Below are 14,013 nucleotides of genomic sequence, written 5' to 3'. Positions count from 1 at the left end.
AGCTTGTTAGCTTTGTGCAGTCGCAGTTAAAGTGGCCTTGTTAAATACTAGAGAAACGTGTCTGAGAGAGTGTAGCTTTTCTAGTCCGAGTGTATCATCGTTGGCTGAGATTTTTGCATTTATGTCTGCTGTGTGATAGGCTGTTGGATCTATCAAAATCAAGTAAAAATTGCTCAAGGTTTATCATCGTTATCGTAAAAAGAACAGGTAAACTCAGTTAACTTTATTGGGGTTTACTGTAGATGTTTTTCACCTGGAGTTTTGTAAACCTCATTGAGCAGATTCTCGCTGAGTGTCTGCGGGGCTCCGGACGCTACGCTGTGGGTCCAGCTCTGGCAGATCGCTTGCAGCAAAAGCGTCTGAGCCCTTGTGGCCTGCACGGTGAAGTGGGGTAGTTCAAAAATACACTCAGTGGTGGGGACCGAAGACCTTTTGCTCCTGCAACAGAGGGACAGAGAAAGACAGGATTAGATCAGAGGATAATACATGGGGTGAAAGAGACTCAGAGAGATTCAGGATATATTGACAATAAGAAATGAAAGAATGGAGAGTCGCGCATAAGTGCCAATATACACTGAATGAAACAGACACCGGTGGAAACAAATGGTTCACAACTTCCACGAATCCATCAATATCACATCGCAATATAAAACAGCTCATTGATAGCATGCGGGGCCAAATAGGTAGAACTACATTCCAACAGCAAATTGAAGAAGTACCAAGTTCAAGCCAAGCTTTCCTTAGTTACTTGGCAGGTAGATGCAGTTTGCCTCTTTGCCACCGACCCTTCTCTCCCCTCCGTCAAAACTGTGATGATGATTTATGTGAAGAGATGTACAGCCCAGAAACCTGAACCTGAAAAGAATCTCTACGCATTTAACATTTCATCTGTCTCCAAGAGGAGTGTGGAGGGAGAGAGTCTGTGTGTGTGTGTGTGTGTGTGTATGTGTGTGTGTGTGTGTATGACAAGCTGATGAGTTGAGCGTTCAGGGGGATGAGGTAACAGCAGAGTCAGATGGAGTCCTCCAAGCCCCCGTCCATCAGAGCCTCAGTGGACCGTGCCCTCATTTATCATCTGACACACATACACACACACGCACGCACGCACGCACGCACACAAGCGCACACACACACACACACACGTACACTTTAATTCCTCTTTTCTAGTATTTGCCTTACTGTGTCCCCTATCCGCTCTCTAATCACTCATACATATCCAGACACATTCAAACACACTTCTTGCACATTTCTAATAGCACACACACAAACATCTTGACACACATACACTACCCTTCAAATCCTTGGTTCAGATCTCAGAGCTCTTTTTCTGTCCAGCCTGTGATGTCATGGATCTTCAGTTCATATGATCCCATATATGACATCACCAGCAGCAGATGGAGGGATTCCCCAGCACACAAATGCACCAACCAGATCATGGCATTATATAAAGCACTGAGACTGACGGAACCCTTATCATTATGACTAATGATCTCTATCCTTCACCTCTCTCTCTCTCTGTCTCTGTCTGTCTCTCCCTTGTACATCACTCCCCTCCCTCTGCGTCCAAAGGAACCTCCGTTCACTGGAAAAACACCCAGGGAGCCTAATCTATAAACACTGCAAAACAAGCCTCTTCAGTTCCACTTCTGTTTTCCTCTCCTCTGTTCTGAGAGGCTCTTGGGCTGGCTTTTCGGAGGACTGGCAGTGCCCACCCTGCCAAGATACAAATCTACTTTTTTGGGCGTGTGTGCACATATGCTCACTTGACTACATATTGTAATGGCAGCAAAGAAGGTGCTGCACTCTGAGCGGGCGCCTTTGGTGAAAATAGAACCGTGACTAACTCCAGGGATGGCTGAGGCGTGTCAGGAACGAGCATCGCAGTTCATTTTAATCACATATCCATTTTGGTATGGTCCCAGTTCAGAGTGTGGGATATGTCACGGGGTCTCTCCCTTCGCTCAGCAGCTCTGCAATCGTTTAACTCCTCTGCTTCCCTCCCTCTCCTTCTCTCCGTGTCTCTTTATCTTTCCCTTTCTTCTGCTCCTGGGTGGTTCGGCAGGGTGACATGAGCTGTTAGCTGCACACAGGCAGGCCCAGAGTTCTTAACCGCTTGCTGTCTAGGGGGGACGGGGGGGGTGGGGGGCGGACTACTATGAGACACAAAGCGGGAGAGAGTTTGATAAAGAGAGATGTAAGAGTACAAGGAAAAACAAAGGCAGAGAGAAAGAAAAAGAAACTCCAAACCTGACAGGGTCAATGAGTTTACCTTGACAGCACACATATACATTTTGAATTCCCTTACAACATGTGGTGCATTTGGCACCATCCTGAACCATGCAATGTCATGCTTCCCTGCTATTAAAAATCACTACTGTTATAAGCTATACAGCGAGACATCAATCAAAACCATTTTCATGTGTTCTAATGCGTGCATGTGTGTGTGTACACGTAGTTAGATATCGTCGCTGAACAAAAGAAAGTGAAGGGGACCTAGCAACAATAATGTCCCCACATGCAGAGCAAATGTGCCTGCAAAGCCACTTCAATGGGAGGACTGGCAAGGGATGAAAGTTTGTTGGCTTATTCTAGTGTTTATAGCGTTTCAGGGGAGCTGTCATGTGCATGTGGTCGTCTAAAACTTTAATTATGCACCTGTTTTTATTATATTATGCCCAATTCTTTGCAAACAGCAACTTGGATCTTGGAGTTAAATAAGAAGCAGAAAGTCTCATTAGGGTTGTTTCGGGAATGCTGGATGTGAGGACAGCCAGACACTCATCGGATTTCATTAAGTAGCTGGCACAGTCAGTGTTTCTTGCTGCAACATGGTAAACAGCTTTCTGGCAGGCAGCTCTTTCACTGTTACCACAGGCTTTGAAGGAAACAAAAGTGTCCAAAAATAAGGAGGTAAAAATAGCAGCACTAGCACTAATAGCTCTAGCATCAATCAATTGTAACTACACTGAAATTACATGTATCTTAACTTTGTAAAAAAAAAAAAAAAAACATTGCGTATTCATGGAAGAAGTAACAAATGCCATTTACTGCTATGGTGCAGAAATCACATTAGAAACTGAGTCTGTAGCCCGGGGAGCAAAACTCATTAAAGCATACTTCTACTCTTATAATGTGGAGACCCACCAGAAGTGGGCCCACAACCCATTTTGGAACCTGACTCATAATTTAAGAAATCAGGTCCTTGGCTTGAACTTCAGTGCCTCGTTGAATAGGCCGTCTCTGACCTCACAGTAGTCCTTTAAGTCAATAACTTTTTTATTAAAACACGGAGGCCACCAGGAATATGTTAAAAGGAAATCAAAATTAGTCAAGAGCTATGAAAAATTAGGTGTTTCAATTTCAGCAAATCAAATGTGCTTTTCCCCTGGTGTATTTCAACAACATTAGGCCTCATTTCCCGACCTGTCCCCTGTTGGTGCCGTGACTGAGTGACGAAGACCTAGACCAAAGGCTAGGACAGGCCAGTTGGCGGATTTGCTCGCTTGCTTGGCTTGGTTGCTGGCTAACTGACAGGCACACAGTCTTCCTGTCCACTGTCCACTGTCAGAATCAGGAGAAACGGGGCATGGTGTTGTGCAGAGGGCATGAGTCAGAGTCATGAGTACCATACCAGCTGTGGTGCTTTTTGCCTAGTCTGTTTCCTCTGTGTGCATGCTAAAATGTGGACATGAAACAGGGACAGCAAATTATTTTTAGTCATTAAAATGAATGAGTGAAATCTAAAAGCAAGTAGACTTAACACAGGACCCCCACTAAATACTTTTTGTTACTTAATTACTCTAAATTAGTCTGTGTGGGTAGCTCCAATCATGGCTCAGAGCCATCTAGTGATACGTTATGCCATTACTAGCATGAGGTATCACTACCTAACCTTTTATTTAACAGCCTCTGGGTAACCCCGTGTCTGTACCAAACCCTTTTCACATCATAAGAGCTGAGATCTTTTTGGGCCACTGGTTCTCAGGCTAATCAGCTTCCTGGTCTGGTCTGACTATGGTCACGACTATATTTAGACAAATACAGCTGGGGCTCTAGCTAACAGGCTGTGATTGCTGCTTTTTACAGAGGCCACACACAAGCACATAAATGCACATAGATACACACCACCACAAACATTTGCATACCTGTGCAGACACAAATAAATTCATGTTTGCAAATATGTGCATATACTTAGATGCCAAGTCATACGCTGTTATAAAAGCATGCATGTAGTCACACCTGTGCAGCACCCACATTATGCCTAAACAAATAACAGCAGGTCGGACAGCCAGAGCGCAATCAGCAGCAGTAATGAGTTCATGGCTGACAAGGGGCCTGCTGCTCTAACAACCTGTAATTGGCACAATTATAAAACTAGCTGCCAACACTAAAGTCTCCATAGACGAGATGAATTTGCTCCTGATGGCGCAAATTGATTTGTGTGTATTGCAGGGCCCTATGAATGTTCTGCGTGATCATGGCTTGATCATGGCTCTCTCTGAGGAGAGAGGAAAAAGGAGAGAGACTACAGGGAAGTACCGGAAAGAACCGACGTTCCCGGTTAGTTGTGAGTTTAATCAGAGGCTGAACTGGACACAAACACACAGACGCATTCAATGCCTGCTGTTGCTAGCTAGCTTAAAGCTAATGTACAGTAATATATTTTGGCTGTTTTTGGGCGAATAAACCATGGATGTATTATAAGAGCTGAATAGGGCACTGCAGCTCAGCCATCAGATGATTTTTCCTAGTGGTCACTCACGGTATTGCAGCGAAAAAAATCCTCCTGTGGCCCAAAAAGCATATCCCCCTAGACCACCGTTGTAAAAGAGACATCTTGGACAGGACACCTTGAACAGCAGACAAGGTTAGTTGACCTGGCTATTATGAATTTTTGATCCATGGAGGTTTTATATGTGTGAAATTTTTCTTGAGCAGAAAAAAGCGATTTGAAAGACCATGACATCATCGCAATATAAAGTCTATGGGTCGAATGGGAAATCGCAGGTGGAGCCAATGGGGGAAACACTACTGCACATATTCAGTGGGTCGCATAATGTGGAAGTAAACACAAAAGCGAGAAATTCTAATAGGACTGAATGGGTGCCATTTTTGCTCAAGTATCCAGCTCTTATGATACATCCATGCAATAAACACAAATGATCCAGCGGTCAAACTCACCTGACTAACGCCAGATGACAATTTGCTTTACGTTCTGTCTGAACATAGCGTAACAGTGGCAGGATGCAAGTTCTGCAAACTTAACAAAAAAGGGAATGGAGGGAAAATGAAAACAAAAAAAAATCTAATGGAACCATGTAGAAAACATGATCAAGCAAAGGCAAAAGAAGCATAGAGACCGCAAACTTGCAGGTCATATGTTATTCTCCAGGTAAAATAATACCTAACATGGGGAGTCTCATTAAAAAAGCCATTTGGAAAAGCTCCAGTACAAACTCAGGAATAGCAGAACTGGTAGGTTGTTGCTTTGTACTTTACAGACAAAAATAAATGTAGCCTAATTAAAAGGGAAGGCTGGTCGGGGTGTGTCTGTGCGTATATACAATTATGTGAGTGTGTGTTGCGTAAATGTCCAGTAATGTGTCGAAATCTGGATATGTTGGCATTAGCGCAGATGTTCTGACAGAGGACCCTACTGAGAAGGCAAGCGTAAAGCAAACTATAATGCCTGAACTGCCGGGCCAAAATGTGGTCAGCAAATTCTTTTTTTAAGATCAGCATCTTGCCGTGATTTGAAAGAATATCGCCGAGAGCAGCTGGTCCTAATGGTTTACACAGTGTCCCAGAATACAAGCTTGGAACCTGCGCACAGTTTCCAGAATGTTCATTTTTGTTATTACTCATATCCTGTACAGTACAAAAAAATCAGTTCCCTCACTCTTTCCAAAATACAGTGACACAGACAGCTGTGGGGGCTGGGGGATCGGCAGGAGAAGTGGAGCAAGGTGTCCATCAATGGAAGGCAGAGAAGAAGGCGTAACATTCAGACCAACACACATTCCCTGACATAGGTGGGTTTCATCTGTAATGGGAGCCGAATGGGAAATTTTGCATCATCTGGAACGTTCTCCTCCAATAAACCTTCAAAAGTTAGTGGAAGCACTCAAAAAGATCACGTAGACTAGATTCAAGGCGGTAAAAGAAACAAAAACTCAATAAGATAGTCAAACAATTTTGACTAGCTTCACAATGTGCTACTTTCTCTTGAGTTTAACTTATCTGGGTCTATTTACAAAGTCCACAGCAACCCCAGTCTAATCCGTTATAGGCTGACATATTTGTCTGATAGATGAAACAGATAGCCACTGTCTTGGGACCGGTGATAAGTTATCTTTAGTTTCTACAAATCATTCACTGTCACACCCTGCCTTAATTAACCAATACAAACATTCCCAAACGCAGGCAGTTAACAAAATCCTCTACTCCTATTGTTTTCCAATTTTTTAAACCTCTGTGGAGGGAATCAGGCTGAAAATGGAGGGAAAGAAGACTGGCAGCTTGTACCTTCAGCCCTTTTTTTTTTTTTTTTGTGGTGTAGATTGAAATATTGCAGAATTCCCCATCTCTCCAAGCCAAGGTCACTGACCCCTCTTGAAAATAACCAGAGTGAGTTATGGGCTGCTCTCAAGTCCCCTCTTTTATCTTACTACAAAAGACTCACTACAGTGTCTCACAAAGCCTCTAAATGAACATTATAAATCATGCAAGCACTTCACACTGAACAATAACACCTAAGTGGCCAACTTAGGGGATGGGAGGGAAATTTGTTATTTTACCACCTGGATGTCAATTGGGTTGAATGGCTGGGATTTGGGGAGAAAAAAAGGTAATTTCACTACCATGAAAAAGCGTCTCTTAATTTTCTTTCAAGCTATTTGTTTCTTTGACTGTACATGGTCTATGTCACCTGCTTGGTGCAAGTGGATCTGCAGCTATAGAAAATGTAGTAAATGCTGTTTTCAGCAGCAGCAATAATCTATTTACAGTGATCATTATGACTAGCCTTTAGTGTCTTTTAAATGCAACTAAACTCCTTGGATTCTTATTAAGCAAATGAAGAAGAGAAGTGGTCATTAAAGAGACTTTACCATATGTGGTTAAAGTCATATCAAAACCATCTTTACAGCCCACAGTGAACATTCACATATATCAAAATGCATAGATCATACACATTTTGAAAATCAATTCAGAATTCAGAATGCTCTAGTACTGTAGAAGTATCACAGAAACACAATATGTTCTAATTAGATCCACACTGCACCATGACTCATTTTACAGAAGTTAAGTGAGTCAGATCATTTTTCTATCTGTTATGACACCCATTCACAAACCAACCCAGCTCTTTAAAGTCTCTGGACTGAATCTAGGTATGAGTTAGGGGTGAGGCAGGGATTGTAATTGTGGCCACAGCTCCGAGTTTTGTGGTTCCCCAGGGTCAAAGGTGTTCCATGTGTGCATTTCTCAATCATCAGCCCTGAACAGCCCAAACTCCTCATAGAAAGAAACGCTCCACACTCTCCCTCTCTCTCTTTCACACACACACACACACGGCCCTCCCCTGCCTCCCATCTGGAGCACCCCTGACCCAAAACACAGGCGCGCAAACTTACATACACACGCACATTGAGATCCATTCTCAGGAGAGGGCTTCATTACACAGGGATTACTAAAAGAAATGTTTTAATCAAGTTGTGCAGACAGCTGCAGACCGCAAGGCGAGAAAATGGCAATGACGTGGTTCATCAGGCGTTAAAGGAAAACACATCAAGAGGCCTGTGTGTGTGTGTGTGTGTGTGTCTGCAAAATGGTGTGTCTGTGTATGTGCATGTGAGCTTCCTGCCTCTGTCCAACATGTCCAGCTGTGGAGGACATGCGGTTCCTTATAAGGATACACAGAGATAGAAGACCTTTGTCCAGAGACCACAGACCAAATATCACATTTATATGCTTTTATACATCCCGTTGTCATAGCAACAAATGCAGCAGTCAACAAAAGCATCATCTGTCCTTTATTTCGATCCAAGTTGGTTGTCTTCAGTATTATTCTCCCAAGGCCTTTGACCTTCACACAGATGGATTGAAAATAAGAAAATGGATTCCAGTGAAGTTTTGTAATTTTTGCCTGATTTGACTAATTATATGCAGCGTTCATTTTTTTATTGTGGTGACAACCAACGCTTTTTCTTAAGCAGTGAAAATTGGATGGGCTCGTTCCTGGGAAGCGATGGAGCAGTACTGAGGCCTGGCGTGGAGGAGAGGACAGTGGAATGCACACCACAGTAGATGATAATCCACTCAGAGCTGATAATCCATCTACCCTTCCCTATTTCCCACTGTTCTCCCTCCCTCAAGCTTCAGTTCCTCAGATGACTAATTCAGGCATTAATAGAGTCTTTCAGTCGACTGAAAACATCTACAGCTGCTCCTGAATCCACCATCTTGGCTCCGACTTATACATCCAAATATGGTATAGTTAAAAATTCAATAGATATTCTTGGATTGAAAGAATATTGCTTCTTGGACACATTACAGCCTATAATATACACTTTAGGGCTGAGTTAAAACCAGTGTTTATTTAAGCTACCAGATGACACTTGTAATCATAAGGGCAAGTGCACTGCTTCTACAACAGAGTGACTATGGTTTTTGTACAGTTTCACTAAGCAGTTGAATGCTGAGAGGAAAGGCATGAAAGCTTCCATCAGAAACTGAGACGTCAATCAGTGAGAGCACAAGCTTTGTGTTTGCTGATGCCATTTCCTTCATACAAGGCTCCTCAATACGTCCATTGATCTCTGTCAGCCATAAAACCAAATAAAACTGTCTGACACCAGATGTCGAGAATGAAAAAAATCCTAACCACAAAGTTGGCCAAAATACTTTATAGACTGTGCCACACGAAATATGATGTTTTACCTTGCAGCTCGCAATCCTTTTGCGCTCCTGTGCTTCGGAGAGAAAAGTGGAACAATATTACATCATATGCCATTCCAGGCTTTTAATACACACCTGTTAATACATAGAGCTTACTTGTTATAGTGTGTGCTTACATCCCTCCAGCTTCATCATGTGAAAACTTTTTTTTCTTTCTTTCTGAAAACATTCCCGTGTTTCTTCAAGAACAGTGAAGGGTCTACAGTAGTTCATGCGTTGCCTTGTTCAACTAAATGAATTCTTCGCTGCTCTTCTGGCCTCCATACCGCAACTCAAAGCTGAGCGTGACCACAGCAACCACACGTTGATTTTAGGTCATTCAATTATCCTTCGCCATAACAGCTTTCAGTCACTTTAACCCTGTCTGCGTAGACCTCTCACTTAAGGCCTTGATGAGTAATACAAATGATTACTTTGTCATGAAATCAACACTAGTCAAAGTTTTGCAACGGTTGATGCATAAGTTGTGTGTGACATCATTCACAAGATCTCCATCATACGTCATGTAAATGTATACCAGGAGCGTAGGAATGGACTTTTCCATCCAGCAGCCACTCCTGAATCAGTTTTTATAGGCCAAAATGATTATTCCAATTCAACTTGTTAATGATCTTGCCTGCCAAAATGGCTAATAGACAAATGTAACAGCCACAGTCAATGTTCTCACCAGTGAATGCCATTCGTGTGCATTTGCTAAATTTGACTTGGATTTCTGAGGCTCACTACTGAAGGACACAGAAAGCATTTGTCCTCCTGTTCTTGGCTGTGCTTGAAGACATAGACCAGGAGCAGCTTGCTATGACTAACTATGAACAGGAGTAATGAGGCATTACAATCACACCAGAAGCCTCATGCTTCAGATGCCTCTAGCAGCCTTCATAAATCACAATATGAGCTAATCTAGAGTCTAGACTACTGGTCCAGACATAGTAATGGACTTCTCAACTTCACATAAAAATCCTTCAGGTAGTGCTAAAAACTGAAGTAACGATTGACAATGTAATAGACTTAGAGCAATAATTAGATATCAAGGGAAAACCGACATTCTTTTCTATTCAGAAACATTTGCAGGGCAAGTCAGCTTTTTTTGTGGCTATATAACATGCACCTGTAGTGCCACATGCTTTAAGAAATTATCCCCTCAGAAATAGCTGAACGAGAAACAGGGGCTGCTAAAAATGCCACATAAAAGCTGGTGTGGGGCTGAATTATGGCCTGCAATGCGACGAGCCACACTAGGGTTTTGCTGGTTTGTTGGTAGGTTGGTGGGCCCCGGTCTTGGCCTGCCTCCATATGCTGCTGCAGTCAGGTGGCCATGCACAGGGAATATTATATGGTGTGAGCATTTGTGTGTGTGCGGCTAGAGAGAGAGGTTAGGTTTGGGGAGATCGATGCAGGTGGCACTTCTAACGTCCCGTCCCACTGCCACATCCCTCTCTCTCCCTTTTTTTCCCCTTGCAGGCACTGATTTTATCTGGGATAGCAGGTTTAACAGCCCGACCAATTGAGACTCTCTGTATAGTCCCTGTGAAGTCAGCGGACCCATACACTGCCTTTCATTACGGATAAGTACAGCCTGATGCCTCTCAGCTGCACTGTAATTCACTGGGAGTGAAAGTTCATTTCAGAGGATTTTGGCTTTTTGTTAACCAAATGACTGTTAGGGTTAGTTCATTGTAGTCCACATTAAGAGGGGAGACTGAGTAACATGCATGGATAATTTTGTCAATTGCATCATTAAAGTCTAGACGACTTTAAGGATGTTTATAGGTGGGATTAGATTAAAGTAAGTGTGAGTTATCTGAGAATACTGTTCATAGTGATTATGATTTGTAATCCCAAAGAAGTTGAGAATTTATCATCATCCTCAAGTCTTTATGGTGCGGGTGAAACGTTAATATGCTGCAGTTGCAAGTTACCAAAGATATTCAGACTAACTTAAACAGAAAGATATTTGAAATACTGAAGATGTATAAATAAATGTAAATATTGTTTCTGTATAGAATTAGCTACAGCTGCTGCTCAATAGAGATTGGCGTCTTTCTAAGTTTGGTGTTGTTGTTTTTTTACACAAAAAGGAGCTATACAGATTGTACAATCTAGACAATACAGGGAAACAAAAGTCCTTGGACTGCATGAAGAGGAGGCTAAAAATCACATGGATTCAAATTTTTCATGTTGATCAATATGAACATCTCAAGAAATAGCCGTGTGTGCCAAAAAGCTCACACTGTAGTTAACAACTTTACAGTATGATATTAAAAACGAGTAAAATCTCATTCTGGCTCTTAGTTCTTAAATTAATCAAAGTTAGTGATGCTACCTTTGAAGAAACCTTATCTCAGTGTCTCAATCATGCACCTACGGTAGAAATCTAGTATCCTCCCTACCCCCTCATTTAAGATCTGACAGTGATCAAGTGGATTTTAGCTTAGTGATTAACAGCTAACACTCACTTTCAGTTAAATATTATCCATGGTGATGCCTGGACACAGTGTTACAGAGCATCAACTTTATTATGGTCAGGACAACCAAATGACACATTTAAGTTGGTTGTGCAGTTTCCAACCTCAAAAGTTTATTTCCACAATGACAGACAAAACAATTCTGCATTACAACATTTGAGGTAACCTAAACTGAGGCCAGGAGGTGGAAAACACAATTTAGTGGAGGTGCCCATACAAGGGCATTTTCAGGGAAAGGTAGAGAAGGTTTCAACAGTCACCCTAAACCAACTTGGAAATCTGTTGCTCACTTTTAACTGACTGAAAATAAGAGATTATTGTGGTAGGATTGCCAATATTTGGGTTTGACGGCTGTTTGTTGGGTGATCTCTTTTCCTTGCTTCAAAATTTCCAATATGTGGAGTCACACGATTCGGAGTCTGCTTGGGAGCGCTGCCCTTCAGTTTGCTTAAAAACTGAGGTAACAAAGACATTTCAGTCTTGTATACATCCAACGTCTCCCACACATTAACAACTGTCCAGTTAGAGCCAAGGCTGGCAGGGAGAAGATGTCAAGGCAGGGCGCTTTCCCCACTGAAAGCCCCTTGCTGCCCACTGTGACAAGCAGGAGCCTTTATGGTGAGACTGAAGGAAACATGAGCTATAGTATTGGGCCAACTCATCAGGAGAGGTGCTGGGTGTTCACAGATGCCCAGTGCCTCTCCAAATCCCCCATGATCACCTGGCAGCCATACACACTTGCTTAAGCGTGAGCTGGTTGCACAATGACAGCACAGAGGGTAAGAGAGAGACAGGGAAAGAGAGAGGGAGAGAAAGAGAGAGAGGGAGAGAAAGAGAAAGAGAAAGAGGAAGAGAGAGAGAGAGAGAGAGAGAGAGAGAGAGAGAGAGAGAGAGAGAGAGAGAGAGAGAGAGAGAGAGAGAGAGAGAGAGAGAGAGAGAGAGAGAGAGAGAGAGAGAGAGAGAGAGAGAGAGAGAGAGAGAGAGAGAGAGAGAGAGAGAGAGAGAGAAAACTTACTGTACATTTGGATTCAAAAATGGAGTTAGACAGGGAAAAAAGAAACAGAGGAGAGGGATGCGAGATGTGTGTATATGACATCACCCGCTCTACGTCCCTGCTTCCAGCTACCCCTCTCTCCTGTCAGTCACCATTCCTTTTAATACAGAGACCAGAGGGAGACAAATCTAAAGCTACCTTTCAAACTGGTAATGGAAAAACGAATCCAAGAAACTGCCTAACAAAACCAGCGAAGACTGACTGGAGCAACTGGAGAGACTCTTTTCTTCAGATCACTCTCTCACTTACTGCCTCGCTGTGGCACCCTCGCCAAGGTCTAATGCTTTACAATTTTTTTTCTGTGCAACTTCAAAACTTCAAAAGCTTGTACAGCTCTGCTCTGTGGCTGCTCAGACAACAGAACATCTTGGAAAGGGGGGCGAGTGTTGTTGGAGTTACATCAGCACTGAGGAGCGGTCCCAAAACTAACATTAATACACTCAAATTAAATGCAACCACCTGGTGGGGTACATCTTTTGCCTGCTACAATGACCCAGTGTATCACTCTGGAGGAACTGGGCCTGTGTGTCTGTCATCTACAAATGTAATCACATTTAATCAGCAGTACATTTCTGTTCGCACAAATGATGCTGAAGTTCTACACAGGAAAGTCAAATGTATTAGTTCAGAGTATACAAAGCACCTCCGTAGCAGCTATCTTTGGCCACAATAACATGGAGAACATCAAGCACAACAAGAATCAAATCATGTTATTATGACTTATTACCATAGTTGGTTATCACTTGGTCCCTTCTACTATATTTCTCTCTTGTATTTCTTCAAACTAGTGTCCCTGTCAAACCTGCTCATCATCATTCCTCCAGGAGCAAACTGTCAAGTTGTGTTAATTAGATTTTTCGACTGTAGCTGTACACAGGTCAGAAGGCGAGACAGCTACACCTACCGCTGAGACAGAAAGGGTCAAATATGAGTCACTTCAAGCTTGAATTGACAGGTTTAGAACTCATAACCCTGTGCAATAACAACCAGTGTCATTATCACCTACAGGAAAGAGACTGACAGTGAAACAACTGTTAGAAAATGCAAGAACTGCTTCTAACCCCTTCAAGTGTCGGAAACATTGAGCTATATTTAAACTAGTGATGAAGAAAGTGAAATGAAGTGGAAATAATCGTGTTAAGGGCTGCAGAATTATCTAGGGTATTATGTGTTCACCTATTTTGAGGTATGACTGCAATGCCATCACGTAGTCTAACATCTATTCAAAACACACTGAGATAAGACCTCCCGGTGCATACTGTTACTGGACATGTACATACTGTATTCCATCAAAGGAATGCTTACAACAAAGAATAACAGAGAGCTTTCTTAATGTGTCAAGGAGACTCTGTGAGAGGTTGTCAGTGTTATTTCTCAGGTCTGGTCCAGGGTGAAAAAAAGCCACAGGGGGGCACTGATCTAGAAGGCTTTCGGGGGATGAGAAACATCTAGTGATTGTCAGAAAAATAACATCCGTTTGACATCTGAATCCACTATTTGAGGTAGGCAAGGCAGAAAAGAGGGGGCTTTGAGATCAAA

The 14,013-nt window shown here is 42.6% G+C and overlaps 1 protein-coding gene across 3 annotated transcripts in view; it reads right to left on the bottom strand.

Moving 5' to 3' along the window:
- Window positions 1–14,013, bottom strand: part of LOC128367021 (intermembrane lipid transfer protein VPS13B-like) — a 326,938-nt gene that overhangs the window by 251,502 nt on the left and 61,423 nt on the right. For all 3 annotated transcript variants that reach the window (XM_053327805.1, XM_053327806.1, XM_053327807.1), the window contains exon 17: window positions 254–438. In XM_053327805.1, the coding sequence (XP_053183780.1) occupies window positions 254–438 (185 nt within the window). The remainder of the gene's footprint in view (window positions 1–253; window positions 439–14,013) is intronic.

This window comes from Scomber japonicus, chromosome 10 (assembly GCF_027409825.1).
Source record: "Scomber japonicus isolate fScoJap1 chromosome 10, fScoJap1.pri, whole genome shotgun sequence".
In the NCBI taxonomy this organism is placed as follows: domain Eukaryota; kingdom Metazoa; phylum Chordata; class Actinopteri; order Scombriformes; family Scombridae; genus Scomber; species Scomber japonicus.
This window is presented reverse-complemented; position numbering and strand designations above follow the sequence as displayed.